Genomic DNA, 25,749 nt, shown 5'->3' on the forward strand with positions numbered 1-25,749 from the left:
TAAACTAAACTAATATATATATAATAATATGTGTGTGTGTGTGTGTGTGTGTGTGTGTGTGTGTGTGTGTGTGTGTGTGTGTGTGTGTGTGTGTGTGTGTAACATTAATATTATAATTTCGCACACTCAGTAATGTAACACTATATATTATATTATATTTATATTGTTGAGTGAACTCAGTAAGCAAGAAACATTTTGGAATATTTCAGCAACATACCAATGTTACAACATTATAATGTTATTAGGAAATTACAACATTAATGTTATTATATTACTTTTAGTACGGATCGATTAGAAGTTGACGTAATAAGAACCAAACATATGTAAATGTTTTACGTCATTACGGCATTAACACGATCTAGTTGGTCATGCGTCGAGAAAAAAAATATACACATTTTTGCATTATTTAACAACGTTGATTAATCATATGCAACTACGTTTCCAATATTTTCATATTATAATAATTTGACACAACAATAAGTCACGTTTTTCTTAATTGTAAATAGCAAAAAAATATAAATCGATGAAATCTGTAGAAATACTGAAAATGTTTTTTTTATTCATACATTATGGCTCGTTGCGTCTGTAAAGATTTTATGATCTATGAGTTTATATGTCAATTAACGTCGGAATTAATAAATAAGATATAAGATATAAGAAAGGAAAGAGAGAAAAACTGGCGTTATTAATTGAGAATTCTGAGAAGATTTTAAACAATGCAATAAATTTCTTGAAATATTTTTTCATTTTTCACTATAATACAATGACAGACATTATTATCAGACATTATTATCAGAGTCTGAATCTCGGTGCCGTTTTTCCCACTCCAAGCGGAACACGAGGAGCAATGCTGTCTACGCCGCGCTGAGTAGTGGTCTAACTTATCAAAAGGAATTTAACACATCGCATAGAAAAAAAAAATATTATTTGTTAGATTTGTAACAATGACTCATTGTTACAGGTCTAATAGTAAGCTGAGCAGGTGAGACTAAAACAATCCCCAATGTAACTTACTTAGATTTAAAAATTCCCTTATTACTTCCTGTTTGTCTACGAGATTAATTTGAAGATTAAGCAATCAATCCTAGTCCTATACGACGCACTAGGATAATAAGACTGCTTACTCTTTTTTTTTCTAGGGGTGTAATCCACTGCAAATAATTCGTTGACCAATCAGAAGAAAGAATTTTACGAATTGACCATTCAAAGAATGCTTCAAAGCTAAAAGAATGCTTTACAGCTGAAGTGGATCGCACCCTAGATCCTCAAGCTCAACAAACATCCCAGTATCAAATTACATGTAACGTACACGTTAGTTGTAATTTCCTGCTCAACAATATAACACACGTGTTATATTATAGGGTGGGATGTAACCTCAGGATCTATATTTTTTACAGAAGAGCAAAGAACAGCGGTACAAAATATGCAAACTGTCCTCACTCTTCTCTCTACTGCCTAGCCAGCAGTTTTGCTGCGAGTCCAAGATTATATAGGTAATGTATATTCTGAGAAACTAATGTATACTCATACGTCCCGTGAGAAGGCCAATGCCCAACATCAGTTTGTCTCTCTCATTGTCATCAGCTCTTTTGTTCTCATTGGTTTGAAGTTTTTCATTAACTGTTTGGATTGTTGGTAGTCCTTTGCCGCTTTCTAGGAGCTCAATTATCTCTACTTCAACCAGTTTTTGAATTACAATTCTAACAAAGAATATACTTCTTTCCTCTTAGCGATGTAGACGGCACTGCTTTTCGCGGCGCGCGCCGCTTGGAGTGGGGAAAACGACACGAGAGATCCGGACTCTGGTTATTATTGTACACTATCGTTAAGGAAATCATATGACGCAATTCCGCTAGGTGTGCATTTAATTAGCCGGTGTATCATCGTGCATTTAATTAAGAAGGAAAGACATGATAGTGATAGTGGTTCACGCTCTGTGTAACATAACCATCGTTGCATCGTTACAATTCTGCCTCACCCGCAATATTTTTATTTCAAGCCGCACAGCTTTTAATCGAACCAGCACCGTGTTGTAATATTCGACTTTGTAATTTTTAAATTACTTCGTAGCGAATAACACATTCAGATTTTTGCATTTGGTTATATCGACGCTGTTTTACGTGCAATAAATTAATCTTTTTTTTTATCTGATACTGATTGCGAAACGATCTTGACAGTCGCGTTGAAATAGTGCGAAAATACGTTTCTTATCTCGATGCAGAATCTTTTTTTTCCGATCGCACATTTGTGAGTTCTACCGATTATGTTAAATCGTCTTCCACGCTCATCCACGCACAAGTTTCGACTGGCTCGTTCCCTGCGAGGCGAGGCAAAGCGACACGGTCTGGTCGCAGAAGAAGGCACGGCGGCGACCTTCGGACGTTGGTTTTCATTACGACTATTGTCCTGGATAGCGTTCGTCCGTCTTTATGTCACTATCTTCCGCGCTGCTTCTCGATTGCAGCAAGCGGTCAATCGTGCTCCGTGCGTCACTAGACACGTCGAGTGAATGGGCAAACGTATCGTCTCAATTTTTATATTTTCTTTATGCTTTATATCGCTTTCATACTTCTAAAGTGGCACAACTCAAAAAGTTAAATCTTTTCGAAAAGGGGAAAAATTATTTTTCTCAATTTAAAAAAATTATTTAATCAAATAATCAAGTAACATCAAAAAGAATAGATTAACATGATCAAATGTTATTTTTATTATTTTCGTTTCACAACTCTTAAAAATCACTCTTTTTTTCAGCGATTTTTTTGTAACGATTTCGAGAGCTTTACAACAAACGATACTATAATGTAACACAGTAATCATTTCATGTTTATCTAATATAACGAACATTAAGGATGTAATGATTATATTGTATCATTTTTATCCACGGCTGGGCATGTATTTGAAATACTTTTATTTAAAACACACTATTTGCAATACAAGCGTATTTTGTACTTAAAATTGAAAGATTGAAAGCTTTTTGTATTTTGTAATTCAAATAATAAGGTTGATTATATCTCAATATTAGTATTTAAAATACAAAATACAAAATATTTTCATGTATTTCGAAACATAAAATACAAAATATAATTATCTTATCAATACTGTTTTTCAAATAAAAGTTTTTCAAATAAAAATATTTACTTAACGCATTCATGATAATGAAATCGTGTTTTTTTTAATACTTTTGAAACAATGGAGCGATATATTTAAAAACACACACACACACACACACACACACACACACACACACACACACACACACACACACACACACACACACACACACACACACACACACACACACACACACATCGAAAATACGATAAAAGAAAAGAGTTGTAAGAACCTGACAGAGTTCTCGACCAATTTGCGCGTTCGTTATATAGATCATAAATCATCCCACAGATTATTCGTGGATCCCGATACGTTCGCGACTGTTTCACATTACGGCCACATTAACCACGTCTGCATTTATCTTTATTTGCATGTTTCTGCGGCGCGCGCATCGAAATGAATCGCAGTTTCAAGCGAACTCACTGTATATACTGCACCGATTGTACCACTTTGCTAAAGCTAGGGTACCTTCTTTTAAGCGAACAAAGAAAGAAAATTTTCTTACCCGGCATTGAGTCGGACTTTGCAATTGGTAACATCCTGAGATGCTTAACTGCGTTCAAGAAAACTGATCAGCCAACATTCAATTTCTTTAATATGATTTTCCTACACTCTAAAAAATATCGGTGTAAATTTAACATCATGTTATATTTGTATAATTTTCATTTCAATTTGTGTTGATATTAATATTAATATCATAATAACTATATAATGTAGATTTAACATGGATTTAAAATCCATATTATGATGTTGATATAAAGGTTGATATAAAGATACCAAGAATAAATTCACATCACGTTGATGTTAATAATAATACGATTTTTTAAAAGAATTATACAGACACGAGATGTTAAATCCACACTGATATTTTTTAGAGTATAGGTATATTCAAATTCAGCGAAGGATTAAAAAACCAATCATATTAAAGATATATTCACATTGTAAAAAGTAATGTGTTTTATTCTTGTCTCCATGTGTTTTAAACACAAGATGTTTTAGTTTCAAACTTGTTCAATAGACAAAACACTATGTGTTTGGATTTAAAATACTATGCGTTTTAAATCCAAACATGTAGTGTTTTGTCTATTGAAAAAGTTTAAACTAAAATGTCTTTAAGTGTTTAAAAAATAGAGACAAGAATAAAACATTTTAATATCTTAAACACTTCTTTTTTTAGTGCACTGAGCGCTCATTGATTAGTTTTCTGATAATTATTATCAAGATGCAGGAATGTAGTACATCACACGCGACAAAAACAAATTTATGTATCTCGTCAAGGTATTTCCTATTAAAAACATTATTTCCGTAAAAATATCCGCGAAATTTTATGAGATATGATCACTGTGATCTCAAATTTTTATTGAAATAGTAATTTCGAATTATTTATCGCCTACAAAAACGTTTACGAGCGAAATATGACGTAAATCGCTCACATCGCGAAGGCTCGTCATCGTTATCTCTGATGCGCCTATAATGTTATGCACGCTTATGGCCACGTTTATGAGAATTTAATGACGATGCGCGAAGTGTCGGATAAATTGATTAATGAAAATAACGTGTTCCTTCTAGAATCTATTTTCTTAATCTTTCATCATATTTCTTAATCTATCAATTTTCGTTTATTCCTTTTGAAACAAGATAATCGCTCCAATCTAAGTCGGATTTTAATATAAGTTTTTATAATTTATTTTTCTTTTATTTTCAAAATAAATATCGATGTGATTTTTATTAAAATTGAGGAAATTAAGGATGTATAGTCTGCAAAAAGTGACTGGAATTGGAAATTATATTTCCGTATAAAAAATGAACGTTATATGAAACAGTTCAATTAGGCCAATATTTAATATTTAACAATGCAATTTTTAGTTTAAATAGAAATTTTATTATTTTAACTTAATCATTTCTTAAAATCATATTTATTTATTATTGAAATAATTTATAATCCAAGTTCTAAACCGCCAAAGTTTTATATTACTTTCAAATACAATGTAGAAAAATCTATAATTTTTTCTTAATCTTTTTATTTTGTTAAAAAAGTATGTATAATATATTCTTAAGAATGAGACTACTGATAAAAGGATGTCTTACTTGAAAGTATCTCAAGCAGAAATATAAAATTATTAAAATGGCTTCAAAACGATTACCTATTAAAAATTACTTTTCGGTTAGTCACAATTTACTTTAACTTGTCAAAATGACATTATGACCTGTTATGTTTGCTTGGGATACGATTTCCGTCACATACAAACATACACTTATCATAGCAATGAATTCAAACGTACTTCGCGCATGGATTAATTCGAGCTTGTAGATTGGTTTGATGGACAACGGACTTCGTGGCACTCACGAGGGAATTAATACGACACGAAATACAATACACGAATGACGATTGCGTTGCGTTCGCTTCAGCACTGAATACGACTGCTAGCGGCTGGGGACGCTGGGGTTCCAGTCAGTGGCATCCCAGTCGATAAGGATTATCGCGAAGGAATGACCTCGTTATCTCGAAAATCCTCGACCGAAGCGACAATCAGGCAGTCGACGGCGTTAATCGTAAAGCAAATATTATAAACAAGAGCCCACTCGACTAATATCTCACGCGTCGTTTTACAGCCCTTTATCATTATGCTGATCTTCCTGCCGCGCGCGAGATTACACTCGCATGTATATTATTTAACTCACCAGTGATTGGCGCAAAGTGTATCTCACAATGAGATGCACGCAACACACACGGACGCTCGTCATCTAGGCGGAGATATTACGTTTCTCAGTACAGAAACGAGTCATTCGCGTGCGCTAGGTGCCCCGTGAAATTTCTAAACAACAGGATTTTATTCCTCGTGGATTTCAAACGCAATAACTTTCCTGCAGAAATTTCATTTATTGCTTGATTATATGCTGTACACATTATATATAACGAGCAATGTATTAAATATATATCACAAGTAATCATTATCTTTTATTTTTGGATAAAATTAACATTATTATAACATTATTATAACATTATTTTGGCAATACAGATTTAACTTGAGACCTCACTTTTTATTGAAAGAGGAGAATTAAATTAATTAGTAATAAAATTATAATTTTTTCAATATATTAAGACGATTTTAACATCAAAATACACGGATAACAGATTTCTTCTTGTTTATATCTTAATATGTTTATTTCATATATTTTTATATAATAAAATTTCATTTTTATATAATAATTATTACATATTAATTTGTCAAATGTCACATCTTCCTAATAATAACACTTACGTTTATTTTTCTCATCAAACTATTTTCTCTTTTTTCTGTCTTTTTTCAAAAATTCGCAATGTACATAAAAAGATACGATTAACATTAATAATTTGATAAATATCATCATCTTTATCAGCATTAACGCCATTTCTTAAGCAGTTTAATCAATCAAAAATTTTATCCTTCTATTTATAATAAAAATCATCTCAGCTACTTAGCGTTTCACGAAATGCATGAAATACATTATGAAGTGCTATATGATATGATAATCTCGCTAGCAGGTTTCCCAGACCGAGAATCCTTAATAGCGAGACTGCTAACTGACTTATCGCGTTTTACTGTACAGGAGGACGTTTAGTACGAATCTCTTTTCGTCTCGGAGTAATAACTTAAGACGATTTACTCGCAGCATTTATTAACTCGGTTGTTGTTCTCCGCAGGGGTTTAGTCGTTTTATGCACTAGATCTTATAAACTTAGTGCTTAAAGTTCACAAGAGAGAAGCTTCAGAGAAAAAAATAATAATATTCGAAATTTGTATATAATTATTAAATTATATTTAATAATTATAAAATATATTTAATAATTATAAAATAATTATATACACATCACGTGTGGATTTGTATAATATGGAATAGGATTAGAGAATATTTATGCCGGATGTGTCATCACATCGACGAAATCGCTGCGTAGCAACAGAAAATATTATCCGTGTCTCCGCTGAGTTTAGAAGAATTGCGCGTAGTGCAGTTTCGGACAATGACGTGCGCTTGTCACAACAAGCAAGATGCATTTATTTACTCAGATCATAAAGACGGGTGCTCGATCACGAGCGTGGCGCGATGCCAAGAGTCGTGCGAGTTCGAACGTGATGCCCAATGTATACGTGACAGTCATAAAGAAGCTAATCACGAGTTTTTGACGTTTTTCAAAAATTAAATGATAGCGTTCATCTAAGGCAGCCAAGAAGGAATCAAAAAGGCTATTTGTCTTTTCCATTAGAATAGAGATAAACATTTCCATCATTTATTTCCATCATTAAATAGGATAAATAAGTATTAATTGCACATAAGTATAATATTTAACATTTATTTATAATTTTTTATGTTGTTATAAAACCTTTTTTTCTTTAGTTTTTTATATGTATCGTATTTAGAATAAAGTTTCATAGTATTACACTGGAAAAGAAACTCTGATTATATTAATTGAAATTCTGATTGAAAATAGACAAATCAGAATTTTCTGATTGACTGTCTTATAATATTCTACTTGAGATATTTTTAATTATATGATTACAATTTTTTGGTTCGTTCGACTTTTAAAGAAATTTTTCTCAGTGTATACTAAGTGACGATAAATATCTATTAAAGTAAAATGCTACTCTGTGTTACAATATGGTTGCAATATAATAACACAATACAACTGTACATATATTACTTGTGAAGAGGTTTTAAAGCAAACTGCTGACAGATGCATATAAATTCTTCTGCATCTGAATGTGCGTAATGACACGTGCAGAAATCAAGCGTCCGAGAATAACCGCTACGAAAATGCTTTCTAAATCACCTTCAGGCAATATTTGCGAAATATATTCGACGAAAATACGAAAATAAGCAGACCTTCTAAATAGTTCATGCAAACCATCTAGATCCGGAATGTCTCAAATCTATCAGATACATCTGCTCAGCTGTAAATCTTTTGAATGTAAAAGCATTTCTCTTAAAATCATCATTCTAATATATACCTCACTTTTCAACTAATATTTTAATAATTCAATTAACGGTCGCATTAAAGTTTACAAATTCCGATACTTTTCTTATTTGCAAATAAAACTCACCGCAGATCGTGACAAATTTCATCCTCCTGATGCATCTTGCTCTTGAGAATGTCGCTCGCGTGCCACGAGTTCTCTCATTTAGCCCTGGGTGCAGCAATTGAGTGATCTGCACGTGGCGACCACGTGGAGAAACGTGACGAGAATCGTGAAAGAATTCACTGACCAAATTGCAAGTCGCAGTCAATCGATCAATCAATTAAAACGACACAATGAATCCGTTTATGATCGCCGGGCCGAAATAAACAAAAATGAAACCATTCTAACCGAAAACATCTTTATTCACGATTTATGGACGCAAAGAGGCATCGCCCAACAAGGATTCGCCACAATTATCCACGTTCTCTCTCGCCGACTTGCAGCCTACTCTCAAATGTCCGTTCAATAACTTTTATCGTCAAGCTGTTTGTCCCGATAGCGCGGACAACTGGTCGATCATACTCTAAATTTAGCGGTGGCGCACGATCGAAAGAGAGAGGAAATAATGACAGAAGAGAGTAATGTACGCATGTATGCACGCAAGCACGTACACGTCCGGAAGAGGAGACGCGATCGTACGCACTGAGAAGAGACGCGAAACATGCGATGACGATTCGCCGCCATGCTCACGTTATCAATGCCAGCTGATCGCATCGATAGTTGACTTTCACATTGATGATTTATCGATTTGTTCAGTTACCTTGTTGTTTCGACATATAAGCGTATACGTGTTCCTCTATTTCATCGATTGAATGATGCTCTTAGTCACTTCATAAATTCTTCCAATGATTTGATACCGAATTATTTATTTATGTTGTCAAATCGTCAAAAGAAGGAAAAGGAACAGATAAAGGAATAATTTGTATCGCTGTTCTTACTTCAATAGTGATTCAACAAAGAAACGTGATTTCATAGTTGTTCATTGTCATGAATGATTTAAATAAATATTACTCTATCAATCATAAAAAATACTAATTTAACTGTATAAAAAGTCATAAAAAATTATCACAACTCAAAAAGGTTTTTAAGAATTGTTAAAAATAACAAAGAAAATATTTGATCCTGAGAATATATTCTTAAGAATATATTCTTTTTATCTGATATTATTTGGTGAAGTAATAATTTTCTGTCAAGTTGTGTATAAATATAAATTATACTTATACGATAACATTAATATTAGTAAAAAATTGATGCTCTCATATAGTTATATAATTCAAAGTTCATAACTCTCATCTAGTTACATATTTATAGTTATACATATATAATTTAAACAATAATAAAAATAATAGAATATGTATAGAAAGTGTTTTTAACTGTGAAACCAAATATATTGGAATTCGGAGATTAAAATGTAAAATCGATTGCAAGAGATAGCAGAAGAAATTCGCAATGAAGTGCCAGCCGACAAAGCGACGTATTTCCTGCCATGGCTCGTGCATGGATTGCGCATTACAAATTTCCGTGACAACATACATATACGCGCTATGTCTGTCGCGAATGAATGGACGCCCACGCTTGCGTCTATCTGCCTTTCAATTTATATAATAAGAAGAATTTATCGATGTCTGTCATGGATGTTACCTAACATCAGTTATTCGATAATTTTAAACCCTTCATCGAATCTTAAACATATGCCTTCATATATCTGCTTTTTATAAAATCCTTATTAATTAGTTAGTTAAACCAAATGCTTTATTTACCTCATATTTTTTATTGATAATTTAAAATTATGTATGTAAAAAAATTACATAGTGACGTGATAATGTGAACATTACATTTAAGAATTTTCTTGGTAAGACTGTTGAAGTCTAAAATTCAGGATACGTAGAATCAAAAGTACAATAACATATTATCGTACGCTAGGAAAGATTTGAAGATAGAATATTCCAGCATAAGTGAAAAAGTACAGTAAGCGTCAAAGGTCGTCAGAATACGTTAAAATTAAAGTATACTTGAATAAATCAAAACAACAAAGATTGTGATCTGGTGCGTTAGAGTGTTCATTCTGATAGCGACGTACAAGTCTTTTCAATCATGCCACGTCACGGTCACCCCACTGAGCATCATCAAGGTTGATTTAATCGTATTCTTCCGTCACTCTTAATTTTCGCTCCGCCTATTGTAGCATCGTGACATCCGTGAAATTTATACGGTGCATTTACTTCAGCGCTTCCGACGCTCGTTCGCGTTACAAATTATTTGTGCGTGTTCCATATACGTAATGCGGCATGTGCACGGTTACATCAGATTGAATCAAAACTGTTCCGACAAAGATATCAGATAAAGATGTCGGTGAAACGTTTTCTTATGATTTAAATGTAACCGCTTAAATACATAAAGCGCTTCTTCATCTTCACGTTTGCCAGAAGTCAAAATAAATAATATGACGAGTCGTAAAAATAACAAAATAATATTTAGCAGAAAAAACAGCTTTGAAAATGTTATGTTCTTTAATGTGATTAGTTATACATTTGTTGTATGCTATTTGTAATACTAAATGTACCAATCGTATTAAAAAGTTTTGCAAAAAGTTTTACAACAGTTGCGTGCAAAGCTGCTTTTCCTGCTGAATGTAGCCATTGCTTCATAAAGAGGAAGCTACTTTCAATGAATGTTCACGATATTCTTCTGCTTAAGCGAAGGACACATGGCGGGCTTCATGTAAACTGAAGACGACATGCTTTTCGCGGAGAATTTTAAACTCCTTCGTGCTTGAGTTCACCCACGCATTGCATTCTCATGTGACGGCAACGAAGCGATGGGCAACGACGACGACGTAATTATGCGTGTGCACTTCGCATGCAGACGAACATGTATGCATACACAGCGTGTCGCGTGTCTATGCGCCGGATACACGTTGAAGTATATAATGCGCTACGGCGCACTTTGCATCAAAGAGTAACGAAGAGAGGCTTCGAAATAATCGTGCGACCGGTGAGTTCAATAGATTCTCGTTTCATTATGCCAAAGGCGTAATAATGTGTAATTAATTTTACGACCGCGTAACATATTTTGATGTTGTGAAATTTTTTTATTAAAGTTAATCTACAAAAAGAGAGAGTTTACTATGGAAGGAACTGTTTTGCTGAAATATCTAAAAATTTATTTAAACTAACTATAGATTTATTATTTAATTATAGATCGATAGAAAATAATTTTGTTGAACCTTCAAAATAATTATGTAGGACGCTCAAATTTTTTTGATCATATTTTAGATTTCTACTAATTATTCTTATAAGACAGATCTGAAAATAATTTTGTTGGATCAGTTTGAGCCCTACAGGTGAGTTCCGTTTCACGCATGGTGCGCATGATATATCATTTTATCCTTGTTATTCACTAAGTATTAAAGATAAAATGACCCAACAAAATTATTTTCAGATCTATACTGTCTTATAAAAATATATTTTAATAATCCAATATATTTTAATTACACCCCATATATTTTAATAATCCAACAAAATTATATTTTCAGATTTAACATATGTATATTTCTAGTTTCTCATAAAGAAGCTTGTTTTTAACTTCTTTTTTTATCCGAATGTTTGTATAGATGCCATCATAAATAAATAGTCGCGTGAATGAACGCAAAGAAAATGCATTTCTCACAAGCAATTAGGCTTTTGAAGAGCTTCTCTATGTGATTTTCAAAACCGCAATCAAATATATTATATTCTAAAAATTAACGAAAAGTTTAAATTTTAATTTTCCAGCTGTAATTTTTTTTTTATATATATATATATATATATATATATATAATATTATACTCTTATTTATTTAATTTTTATTCATGTATATATCTCCATATTCTCTAGAAAAAGCATTTGCAGACTTTTTCTTCAGAGTTCGGTTCTGCTTGGAATGACACGAAATCGTTGCCAAGTCACTGTCGCTGTTGCCTGAATTCGCGTCCAATATCCATCCATCCATCGGACATCGTTCGAAAGTAAAGAATTATCCTATTTATTTCGCATCTAAGTTACCATGCAGCGAGATTATTTTACACGCAGTGCCGCAAACTAAATTCGATACGATGCAATTCCGCAGGCAGAAACGGTCATGAGGAAAATCATAAATATAATCGCGCGCGGAGATCAAAGATCCGCAGCGATTATTATGGATCGTGATAGTAAGAGGCGATCGAGCGAGTGAGCCGAGCGAACCGAGCGTAAAGTTAAGTCGATTATGTCTCTATTACACGACGCGCGGGTGCCCACGGAATTCGTGACGGGGCTATTAACGCCGAGCATTAGACGCAATAAATGGGTAGGCGCGTCGTGCCGTGATCTCCAGAAATAGTTCTTCCCGGAGTGGTTGATTATATCATCAAACGGTTGATAAACGTATCGGAGTCTTATTCGTTCGTGCTATAATGCAATATTCGCCAATTTTTCCATTTGAAGATGATAAGCGATACCTTCGACATTAATTATACCAGCATGTCGTAGATCATGATTTCACTTGATCGTAGTTCTTTAAAGTAATTCCTTAAAGAACGTCTATTCGCCATGGCATGAGATTGGAACTGTGATAGTAATGATATATTAAATAAAACTGGAATAAAATTAGTAGAAAAATAACAGTGGATAAAATGAAATCAAAAATACTTATCCGCGATTTACAATATTCTCATAAATTTCTTGGAACTTGTTTGAATCGATTCTCTCTCGGCTTTCTGTCGAATTCTAAACTTCGCCGAATGTGTTTCTTTATGCTATTCTTCGCGTGCGAAGATTGTACGCGTTATTTATTTCGATAAACGAGTACGGAAAGAGTAAGGGATATGTTCTTTCAATGTCTTTGCGCGCACATGAACCGTTGAAGGAGATGAAAGAGGAATATCGGCGCGAAAATACCGTGCGATCCTTGGAATATTCTTTCGAGTTTCGGTTTGTTTAGCGAATGCGTTATGGCCTCATATTCTAAACGACTTAATCCTCTCTTTTCGCAATGGTGGCCATGACGCGAGTAAAGTAATACGGGAAGCACGATATTTACCAGAAATGTCGCTGCCTGCCCTTTCCCTGAAGTTCTCAAATTACAATTGGGCCAAGAAACCGGCCTGTGAAATTATGATCAGCCACGCCCAGATTAATCCAATGACGTCGCATTTTTAATTGTCTCATTCCATCTTGAAACTAGCACTATCATCGCGACACATCCTTGAACGTTTTACGAATTTGTTCAATTCACAGCACATTAAATAACGAGCTAAATTTTTCGAGATATATCATTAGGTGTATACACTTCAATGTTGAGCATAGATCAGTCGCTAATACGACATTCAAAAATATAAAAAGTAAAATGAAATTTTCATTTCTTATTTTATCATTTTAAAATTATTTTATTGTAATGATGATATTGTTTTGAAATTATAAAATAAGAGTAAACATAATTTAGATAAATTTCACAATTTTTGAAACATTTTTTGTTCCCGTTTTTAAATGATTTAATTCAAAATTTTGTTTTGTTTTTTTACCTTCTTTAAAATTTCCGCGGCACACTTGGAGACTTTTTGTGATACACAGATTGGAAAAAACTGCTTCGTTTTTGAATCGTGTCTCAAAGAACGATCTAATTCTGATGTTCTTGCTTTTATATCATTTCCGAAAGAAAAAAAGAAAATTATGGGATCCAATATCTTTAAGGTTTTATCCTTTTTGAAGATTCGTGACATGGCACGTTCCTTCACGTCCGCAAATTAAAACGTCCCGCACGAAGACGGTGCACGTGCGAACAAATCTGAAATATCCGACATTAAGCCGAAGTAATTTGTCAATATGACACATTCACACGTAACAACATCGTGTCCGCTGTTGCACATAATTTCTACTCTTGAAACTCACTCTCGACATTCCTGATGGAAATGTGCGTCATTAGAAATAATATGAGTATCACGATCGTTAATAATGAGATTCTCCTTCGAGAAGAAATCATGTTGAATGTAAATAGAGAATTTTAATCGCGTCATTATGCGTTAATAACTTTTAAAATAACATTTTTACACGTCTTAAAGTATTTGTATACTATCTGTGTTTAATGATTATTTGATTATAAATTTAAAAAAACTATCTGCTAATATTAATTATTATTTGTTAACAATATTAAATAATAATTTCATTTTATAAAGGAAATTAAATATTTCTCATGTAAAATAAAAATTAATATCAATGTTTTTTGCAGCAAAATAAAATTTTTGTTGACTGAAAGAAATATGTCATAGTACTTCGCTAATTGAAAAATTGAATTCCAGTGATCAGTTTTTCATATTTTATGTATAATAATAATATATGTATCATATATGTATAATGTATGTATAATAATAATATAGCTTATAACATGATGAATAAAAAATGTTACACAAGGCTCAATAATGAATAGTTTTTGAGTAGTGTGTTAAAAGTACTCCATAAATTCAAGTTTTACACTTTATATATCATAGTTCAAAAACTATCCATTATTGAGAATTGCGTCTATACATCTTTTATTTATTATATTATAAGCTATACCATATAATATAAGCTCAATATAAATTATGTTATAACGTTATAATTACGTGAAAACTAATTCTAATTTCACCAGGACTCAATTTTTCATATAATTAGTCCTTTAATCCAACTCTATAGATATTCTACGACAGTAAAACATTTCAAGAACTACTCGCACGACAATAAAAGAGTATGACGTCAGGGTATGCGAGTACAGAAACATTTTCGTAAGTCCTGCGGGCTTATTTCACAAAGGCATTATTTTTCGCTCGACAATACGACAGTTCGGCGCGATCGTGACTACGGAGTTAAAGTATAAAGGTGATCTCACTGCATGTCGCGTGGGTGAACATATCCAAGACCCACACGCATCGCATAACACACCTGCGTGTGATCGCCGCACAATAATTCTGCTGTGCAAATTATACTTACACGAGCACCATTTCTCGAGACAAACGCATAACAAATCCGTAAACTCGCGAAAAATCCAGAAAATAACAAGAAAAATCGTTAAGAATAATTAGTATATGTTGACAATAGAAATTTTCAATTATAAATAAAACTAACTATAATAGCACTAAGATTAATAAATTCTTCTCTTTACACGTTCCTTTTAACGTAATTTTCTATAAAATAATAACAATATCTAACGCTACGAGATATACCTTCTATTGTTGTAGAATATTGTATATCATATTTTCTAAAATCTTTAGAGTGGATTCTAACTCTAAAAAATGAAATCTCATTCTTCAAAGTGGACAATTAAGCCACTCTTTTTCAATATTGGCTCAATCGTCACTCTTTAGAATTAGATTCCATTGCAATCCAAAGATTTTAAAGAGTACTCGAAATGATTCTAATATATTCTTAGGTATTTCATGCTACACAAGTAATACACTGTTATAGCTTTAAGTCGTACTCGTTAGGTGCATGCAAGATAGATCGCTGTAGAGAACGCAGATCGGCCTTTCGCGGCATTTAACTGTAAGCTCTCCAACGAAGAGTGTAGGGACGTCGTTACTGGTCCAAGACCAAGAATAGTCTTTTATCGTGACTTCGGAGGTGGGGTATCATAAATCAGCGTTTAGTGCGTTTAAAAACGCGATAGGTGGCCGGATTTAAGAATAGCATCAGGTCGAGAGAGTACAACAAGCGCACATGCGTACCGAACGAGATGCTCTCTCTCGCCTTAAATCGTACAGAACCACAAAGAATCGTCTCGGTGCATTTTCTGCATCTCACCGCTCGTTTTGATAATTTGAATATATACATATACAATCTCGTCTTCAATTCTCGATTCTATTTGTATACAACGTTAATAAAGGCAAAGTCAACCATGTCGTCTAAACGTGTTGTTTCTCAAAAGTCAAAAGTTCGCGAAATTTAAAAAAAGGAAAAATAGCCATAAATGGCAAAAGCAGTTTCAAAGATTATCTTGTTATTATCCAATCCAAAATAAAATTAATAAAATTTTTGTCTGATAATATTACAAGTGTATTAATTTGAAAATTTAATTTTATCACTTATAAAAATTTTCAGAAATTATGCATCCGAGAAATGAAATCGATACATTCTTGACAGAGAGCAATACCCATAAATGTCAGAATTATATTAAAAAAGTAAACGACTTTTGACTCTCTCTCTCTTTCTTAATATTAATAACGAATTGTGATGTGAGAACAAAAAGGTGCATTGCGAATTACTAAAATTTTAGGTCAGCGGACCATCGATCCGTATCGAATCCCCGTTAGATCGATATCATTTCCGCCTCGTCTAAAGCAAGATCGTCATAGAAAGAACCGTTTAATTAGTTTCTGAGAGACTCGATATCACAGAATGCGATCTTACCATAACTAAGTTTAAAGACCTGAAATAGTTATACCTGTCTGGTAAAGATAAATATCGAAAAGATTAATATGAAATAACTGCACGCAGAAATAACTGGAATTCAAATAAAATAAAATAAATAATTATTAGAAAAAAGACAAACACAACGTTGAGAGACGTTGATTGATTTTAAAGTACTAATTTTTTATTCAATCAATTATTACGTATTTGAAATTCTGTTAAAGAATTTTACATTCGCATGAGACAGATTTTCAAAACACTAAATTTTTAATTGAGATACTTTCAAAAAATATATATGCTGTATTTACAAAAAATAACTATAATAAATTTCAAGATATACGTGAGCAACTTTATGAAATGTTCAATGATCAACGCCGAAATATTATTTATGCAAAAAATGAAGAATTTTGAAAGTTTATCTATAAACAAAAAATATTATAAATTTATGCAATAAAAAGATTTTTCTTATAGAACATATTGCCAAGTTTATGTATAAAATAAAAAATTAATGAATTAATATGGAATAAAAATTGGATGGAAATAATTTTGAAAATAATTAGCGAAAACAGTTGTTAAATCACTCAAGCCATTTCAATTCATGAATGTATAAAAGCTCATAAAAAGCGTATTAAATCTGCTCTTTTTCCCGGAGCAGGCATGCGAGCAAATGGATCTTAACGGTACGCGGTTGAGTTAACGTAGATAATAGCGGATTCAAAGATTGCTTGCGAAGCTTGTTACAGCGACATGTGAGCATACGCGCGAAAGAATTCAAGCGGAGATAAAGAGAGTAAGAGAGTCAGTCTTCTCAGATAATTTCGTCAACGTGACATTATCTTTTCTTTTTGAATTCTTAACAATCCTCTTGGCTTTTATAAATTGTATTAAGTGTAAAATCAAATACTATCAATAAAATTAATCAAAAAATAACCAGGAAACTTCTCAAAAAAAAATGTAAATAAATGATAAGATTTTTTTTCTTTGATTGATTACATAAATTCTAAGAAAAATAATTTTGAAGCGTTATACTGTGTCATGAATTTATAAATATATTAATAAAATATATAAATATATTAACGTAATCGCAAAAATTAATAAAAATATGAGTATCTAATTCTTACAAATAACATCATATCAGTAAATTCTAAAATCAGACATAAGAAATTATTTTACTCAAAAAACAACATATAGTCAAGTGTTGATATATAATTGACTATCAACATAAACCATGATTGATTACACATTATAATACTCAAACTATTTTTTAATTACTATTATATTTTTACATATTTATTTTTTAATATTTATATCTTCCCGTGTATGCTCTGCCATTCTTAAAAGAATGTTTTAATATTAAAATGTGTAACGTAAAGTTTACAGATTTTAAATGAGAAAATCAGGCAGCCGTTGTTAATTTAATTATACTGAGGTTCAACTATTTTCAAACGGTATATAGATATAATACATTGCCAACGCAATCATTACACTCGCGTACTCAACTTTTGCCGTTTGACTGATTAGGAATACACCGAATGTAAGACGATAGCGATAATCGCATCGTCAGCTGATCTCACCTGTTGCATTCTACGCGGAAAACAGTCCGCACACGCGGCAACACTATCGCACTCTGATCTCCCTATTCCTTCTTTCATTCAGAAGTTATAGTTCTCCCATAAGTTGTCACTAATTAATTTTCAGACAGTAAACAGAAAATAAATATTTCTCACACACAAATCGTAATGAGAATTACTTAAACTTCTTACGAATCACTTATAAATACATAATCTTCCTTTTTGATGTTATAATTAAACTTTATCAATCTTATCACCTTTTAAATAGTTTAAACTTTAATAAAATCGTTTACTTCAAATTGCTTAGGATCAACAAAACTACTGCTACAATCTTGTTAACCTTTCTAAAACTGTTCAATTTCAGTTGACTAAGACTAAAAACAAAGTTGTCCACATAAACATATCATTCGCGTTCGCGAAAACGGTCATAGCACTTTTCGGAAGCACCAATCGGTCGATCCGAGAACGGGTTCGCGATTAAGTGGGAATTTGGAGCAAGCGCGATCGGAACGCCGGCGGCGCGGCGCACGAATCGTCGCGACGGCGACAGGTGCCAGAGGAGCGTGTCGTCGGTTCAGCACGTATGCGGAATCGGGACGCGGTCGTGTGCCGATGCGCCTGCCAATCGGCCCCGCACTGGCCACCACCGTATATAACGTTGCCGGAGCACGTGCGCGGGCCGTCGTGTCGCGCCGTTGAGATCGACGAGAGGAGCCGCGTTACAGGCGCGAACGAGCTGTGGCCCGCTCGAGAATGACTCACGGCCCGCCGCTGTTCGCGCGCGAGCGCGTGTAAGAGAAACACGCGAGTACGGCACATGTGTTTACGGACGCGCGAGACAGCGTGTACGTATCAAGCAGTGTGTACACGCTAATTGCACACTCGTGGTCAATAATACCTTTTCGCTTGAAGTTAGCTGCGTTTTAGATAGATGCATCTAGATGTTCGAACACACACATATATATATATATATATATACATCGTGATTGTTAAATCTAATTACTTAAGAAGGTATGATAAATCTGTACAGCACATATATTAATATTTATACTTTAAATAAATTATATATATATGTATATATATATATATATATGTATGTTATGTTTATAACATTCTATTTTTATTGGACAACACATTTTTATAGTTATTTTTACTATAAAATTTTAAAAGATAATAACAAAAATATGCAAAGGTATAAGTAATTAAATAACAGAAAGAGAACTAAGTACATTTTGTATAAATTGTATAAATTTTGCAAAAGAGAAATTTATAATGATATAAATTAGAATCACGGTCTTTATGCAGCTTTACGAATTATCACGCATATATGTATAAATGGAAAATTGCACGGGTTACTATTTGATTTCGCTGACGCAGTGATCAGAAAAAGTGTATACCTAATAAGTATACTTAGGTGTTTGAGCAAATCGAGATGCGTAGCACATGCATTTCACGTCAGTGAATAATTCTATACTTAGCCGTACACAATTCACAAATGAAGAAAGTACGCGAAAGTATAGAGATTTTCCATTTCTGGAGACATCAGCTACCATTTTATTAATAGTGGAAGCCCCCCCCCCCAATTCCAAGATCACCGTTCGCTGAGTAATGTAGCGAGATCAAAAATAAATTTAGATGCGTGTTGTATTATAAATAAGCGGTAACGCATGTATCACTTTGAGGAATGATTATTTACGAATTTTCAAAAAGTACACATCACACCGGTTGCTTCGCGGTTCACTGTCAGCCGCCTGTCGCGTCCGACAATCACGCACGAAAAGTTCGAAATAAACCGAGCTGAAAATTTTCGGCTTGAAGTTCCTTTGACGCGATACGAAAAGCAAAAATAGAGATAGATACGCGAAAGAGTTGTATAAATTAGCATTCGGTTCACTCTGAAAGAATCATTTAAAATAAATTCAGTTCATGACTAAAATGATTAAACAAAAATAATCGATTGAAACTTTCCAATAAAATTATGTATTTTTAATATTTTATTGCTAATATATTATTAGAATTGCAATGTTTGTAACAATAATAGATTCGTACACTATAAAAATTTGAAGTTAGCATGTAAATAGAATTTTTACGTTACAGTTTCATGTTTCATTACTTTAATTATTTTTGTATGTCTATTATAAATTTATTAAGATTTTTTAAAATTACTTTTAAGTTTTAATAGCAATAGATTTCTAATCTTACTGTAACGTAGAATACTATTCAAATATACTGTAAATGCATTTAAGCTATAATATCTCGACAGAGTCATGGAATTAGCTGCTACTGCATTTACTCTCGACTGGCTTTGATAAAGCTGGCGTTATAAATCTATAAATACAACATGCAGTTGTATTCGAGGAGGCGCCGCGCCGTTCATCGATAGTCCAAATTCACAAAGCCGGGACAGAGCCGCGTGCTAGATCTGGCGACTGGCCACAAGGGAACTTTATTTTGAATCAGTATACAGTCATTGTAAATCAAATCGATTTTACGGACGAGCAACACATTGCCAGAGGACACTCGTAGTTTTACGCACGCAGTTTTACGCCCCGCATTGAATGACAGTCGAAGATACATGCGAAGAGTCCTGTCGGCGCGTAACTCTATTACGTGTTATTGGAATCTGTTGAAGTAGAATCTCTTACTTGTTTTAGGAACAATGATGATGATTATATATAGTTTTGATATTAATTATTTATTCTAATTTCATTATTTTATTTTACTTTTATCTTTTTATATAAAGTACATTTTTTTAAATAAAACTAAGTTTTAAATAAAAACTAATATTCGAAAAAATTGAAACCTTAATATTTAAGGCATGAATACATAAAACACACACACACACACACACACACACACACACACACACACACACATACACGCGCGCGCGCACGCACAATATTATATTTTATTTATATTTTTAATAATATTATATTTAATAAAAAATTGATTTATCTAAGTAATATTCATTAATTGTTTATGTAGGTGCTATTCTATGTTTAATGCAATCTTCGAAATATACTTTACATTATGGTAGTTGCGGCTACCAAAAAAGATAATTATGAATGACTTATACAAATTGAAAATTGTGCAATGGTTGCTTATTCTAAGTCAACGAGATCAGCAGTTATTAATCATTCGAAGCCGGGACGTGAGCGAGAGAGACATCTCCGAAAGCATCACACCGCCCATAAATGTCAACGATTTATTTTTACAACACGCTTCCCGCCGTATTACGATCTCGAGCGTAATCGCGCCCCGTGTTCTTCGCTTATGTTCAGACCTGTTGTTTCTCTTCCTGCTTAACGAGACTAACTTCCAACGAGTGCAAAACGGTGCGTGGAGGATACAGCGGCACCGATTCATCATCAATTTTACGTCCCCTGTCGGATACATTCGTCCTTTCTCCACTTTGAATGACGTTAACAAGTGTTTTCCGCGATAAACAGCCCTGATTGTTTTTTGAATCTTATTTTTGTTATGTAAGATGAATTTTTTATGATTATGAATTTAGCATCAATTTGTGTGTCATCTAATATTAAGCATTTTATTATTAATTTACTTTTTATACTTTGTTATTTTTTATTATTTTATACTTTACTATTATTATTATTATTATTATTATTATTATTATTATATTTTATTATTATACTTGTTATTTTTTATATGCGAAGCAATAAACGTTAAATTTTTATTAAATTTTAAGTGATGATTTTCTATAATTATTTAATATTTATAAGTAATATCTATAAAAGATTTAAACTTTTAATTAATATTAATATATTAATATAATTAATATTAATATATATATATATATATATGTATATATATATATATTTAAACTTTAACATTTCTTCCATTTAATTTATTTTTTCTAAATGCTTAAGATAAAATAAATGACTAGAACTAAAAATATAGTTCTAAAATAAGAATATATTTTTTTTAAATTTATGTATTAAATAACGCTTATTGCAATTTCATTTTTAAATCAAGAAAAACTATTTAACATTATACACATATTTTTCAATATCAATTAAGGAATTAATCAGTTTTCTTTTAATATTAAGTCTTATACTTATTCAATTTAATAAAAATAGAAAATAGTGATGAATTATTTATTTTAAGTATTAAAAGCATTATTGTTCAATGTTTAAATAATTAATTACCTTACAATATTAAAATTTAAATGTCTGTAAAAATAATCTATTCTTACAATAATACTATCGGCAATCTCGTCATGAATCTTCATTATAAAATAGAAATAAAATATCGATGTGTCTTTCAAGTTAAAATTGTGACAATAGCAGTGCTGTTATTTTTAGGAATTCGTTTTTTTTTCAAATCATTTTTTTATTACAATCATAATTGACGCGGACCAAGATTTCCGTGTTTCGACTCATCCTCTTAGGCGGGATATAACTGTGAATCCATCTCCATACCATAAATGCACTACACGACACAGCGGGCCTGCCGCCTTTCTCTTTGCAGCAGAGATGCTGGAAGGTGGCCCCGCCTCTGCTCCCCAAAGCCTCAGGCAATTAATTCGCTATTACCGCATTGTTGGGCCGTAAGTCACGGAGGGTAATTACCGAGCGGTAATTTCACCGCTGCTGGGGTTACGCTGCCGGGGTAATGGATACGTCGTGCGGTCATTGGAACCTAACAGTTTCAGCATGATTCGACAACCTGATTACGTGATCGGATTCTCATCAATTTGACTTTGGTTCTCTTTATTCACCGCGTCTGTGGATAACAACATTATTTACACGATAATAAGGTTTCATCGTAGAGACCTTTTTTTTCTGCAATTATAGCGAAAATAATTTTGATGATTTTATATCTCAAAGTTGCAAATAGATCAAAAGCGATACTCATGTTTATGTCACAATTGACGTTATTGAATCCGACATTATGTTCACAGTTATATTTTTGAGCTTTGCTTTCGTCACAATGTTTATTTTGTTACATAAAAAACTTACCTCCAAATATGCGGTGAGAATCCGGAACATGTTTCTCCACACTGTAAACATGGTTGTCCTTCTTCTACGTCCGTAATGAGGACGCCCTAAAAAGTAAATAAATTTTAATAAATTATCATTAATAAATAGATAAACACGTATATAAATTAATAATATAGTAAATCAATGTAATATAATAAATAAATATATTTTAAAACATTAATATAAGTATTATCTTAATTCTTAATTCTAATAATTTGTTTTGTTTTGTATGAATTAAGTTTGCAGCACGTAAATTTATATTTTGCCTATTCAACAATAATATAAAGAGTTGCTATGCTTGATCCAAATATCCGAAATATCACCATTAATTTTCATTAAATAATAAAGTTGAAAAATTAATTTAATATATAGTTCTTTTCATGAAATTAAAAATTTAAAAACAATTTTTTAAAATTCAATAATTAACATACAAATACTTTTAAAAAATTTATAAATCAATGATAAATATCGAAAGCAATCAGCAAATTAAAATTCAAATTAATTCAACAGATTATTTGTCTAAAATGTCTGAATGCAAATGTCCAAATTCCAATAAATGTAAACGTCCTCGATCGACGTGATCGATGAAATCGATTAATTGCAGAATAGTGAAAGGTCTTGATTATTGTAAATGTCAAACAAACACTGTGCACGCGTTGTTTTATGAATCTGCGACTTGATGACAATTCGATAAACGAATAAAAATATCCTATTTAAATATAACAAAATATCAATATTAAAAGTATACTGAGTTTTCCAAAAAGCGAAGCGTGTTAGCACTTTGGAATTCTAATCCACGAATTTTTCCTCGAGACGAAGAAAAAATTCACGGAGAAAGTACGACGTTGTTTCGTACATGCATGATGTTCGCTAACACGTGCGAATGAGGACAAGGTCCAAACCAAATGATGAGCCACGTGCAATTAAGAAAAGTTTTTAATTGCGAGAGCCTTGTTATGTCACTATACAAAGTGTGTATCTCATTCGTAAGAGAACGATGAACCGCTAATGAGCACGTCACTAATAATTGCTGATGCGTCAGCGAATCAGTGACACGAATCAGTGACACGAAACAAACGTTAACTGCGACTAAGCTGGCTGATTGCGTTAAAAATAAAAAGTTTATTATACGAGTAAAATTATATATCTCTTTCTGATTAACAAATAATAGTACACAGCCTTTTGCTTCTCTCTTCTTTTTAATTTTCAACGTTTGTTTCTACTTTTTTAATTTAAAAAATAAGACTTAAGAGTTACCGCTATAAAAATTAAAAGATTTCAAGCCAAGGATGTACTAACCAAATAAATGGTATCCGGAAATTTAATGTCGAACGTAAAATATTGCTGAGTCTACAAGTTAAGGAAGGAAGCTTTAAGTACATTTATTAACAGTTTCCACATTAGATAAATCGACGAGCGAGCAGGATGTAATAGGTGTATTATATTATCATCGAGCCAATTTATCGGTCGCTTCTGGTGCAACTATCACCTCGTATTATCGTTCAGGAAACATTAATAACACGTCGATTTCCTTGCACGCCTTAGAAGTTAAAATTGCTCAGGCTCGAGCAACGTAAATAATGGATGTTTCACCGTGCATTAGTCACCAGCTGCCATCGTGTTTTTTAAAAACATTTCAAGTATTTTTGACAGCGCGTTTATTCCTCCCGCTCATTTAATATGTTGGAGATCATTAGATATCAAGTTGAGACAGATTTTGATTTAATTATATAAAAAAATTTTTAAAAACGTAAATATTATTTATTCATAAAAATATTAATTATAATAATTTACAACTAAGTTTTTAATTTATCAGAAGCAACTTTTAACGAAATAATGTGGTTGCTACAAATGGTTAAAGAAATATGTAAAATAATAATAGGGTAAGATGATATCATTTCAAACATAATACAATTCTGAGCAAAACAAAATTTAAATTTAATCTTTTCAGTTTGATTTTCTTCAAGTTTGATTTTTTCTTTCTTCAATTGAGATCAGTATTATCGAATCGAATCTCGAAAATTGGATTATTTTATTTCGTTCAGAATTGCATTACGTTCGAAACTATACTTTACTATATACTAAATATTGATCTACAGACATGCTATTTGAAGTGGAATTATTGAGGACTAGCGAGGAAGCGTAATATTGAGGAAAAAATTGAAATATTCACAAGTTATATGTAAAGTTTTTTTCGATATTTGATAATAAAAGATTTGACTGTGACAAAATATATTTATGAAATATTAATAATTTCTATGAAATATATATCTCATTAATTGTAAAAAAATAAAATAGATGGTTTATTTGCCAGGAATACGCCATATTTAAATAAGGAAACTCGGCTATATGATAATATTTTTCTCAATAAATTATTTATAGTTTTTAAGATGCTTATTTGCAGCAATAACATTAAATTACTTCAATTTGATTTGTGATATTACTAATCCAGCTTCGGTATGTTTCAAGACCTATAAATAATTGGCACACGATTAGCTTGAACTGGAAATTGTATACATTCATAAGAAATATTATTAGACACGAATAATTGCGCCTTGACTGAATATGGCGTTTTTCACTCATGTATATGTTTAAATAAGAATTTATTTCAATAAAATAAATATGGTATATCGCAAATAATTTTTCTCAGTGTACCATTATGCAATTTTATGTC

At 32.2% G+C, this 25,749-nt stretch overlaps 1 protein-coding gene across 1 annotated transcript in view; it reads right to left on the minus strand.

The window, feature by feature from the left end:
• Positions 1–25,749, minus strand: part of LOC105621495 (four and a half LIM domains protein 2-like) — a 93,785-nt gene that overhangs the window by 61,289 nt on the left and 6,747 nt on the right. Inside the window, exon 2 of the mRNA XM_012202962.1 lies at positions 23,055–23,140. Coding sequence (XP_012058352.1) covers positions 23,055–23,140 — 86 coding nt within the window. The remainder of the gene's footprint in view (positions 1–23,054; positions 23,141–25,749) is intronic.

Source organism: Atta cephalotes (genome assembly GCF_000143395.1).
Source record: "Atta cephalotes unplaced genomic scaffold scaffold00034, whole genome shotgun sequence".
In the NCBI taxonomy this organism is placed as follows: Eukaryota; Metazoa; Arthropoda; class Insecta; order Hymenoptera; family Formicidae; genus Atta; species Atta cephalotes.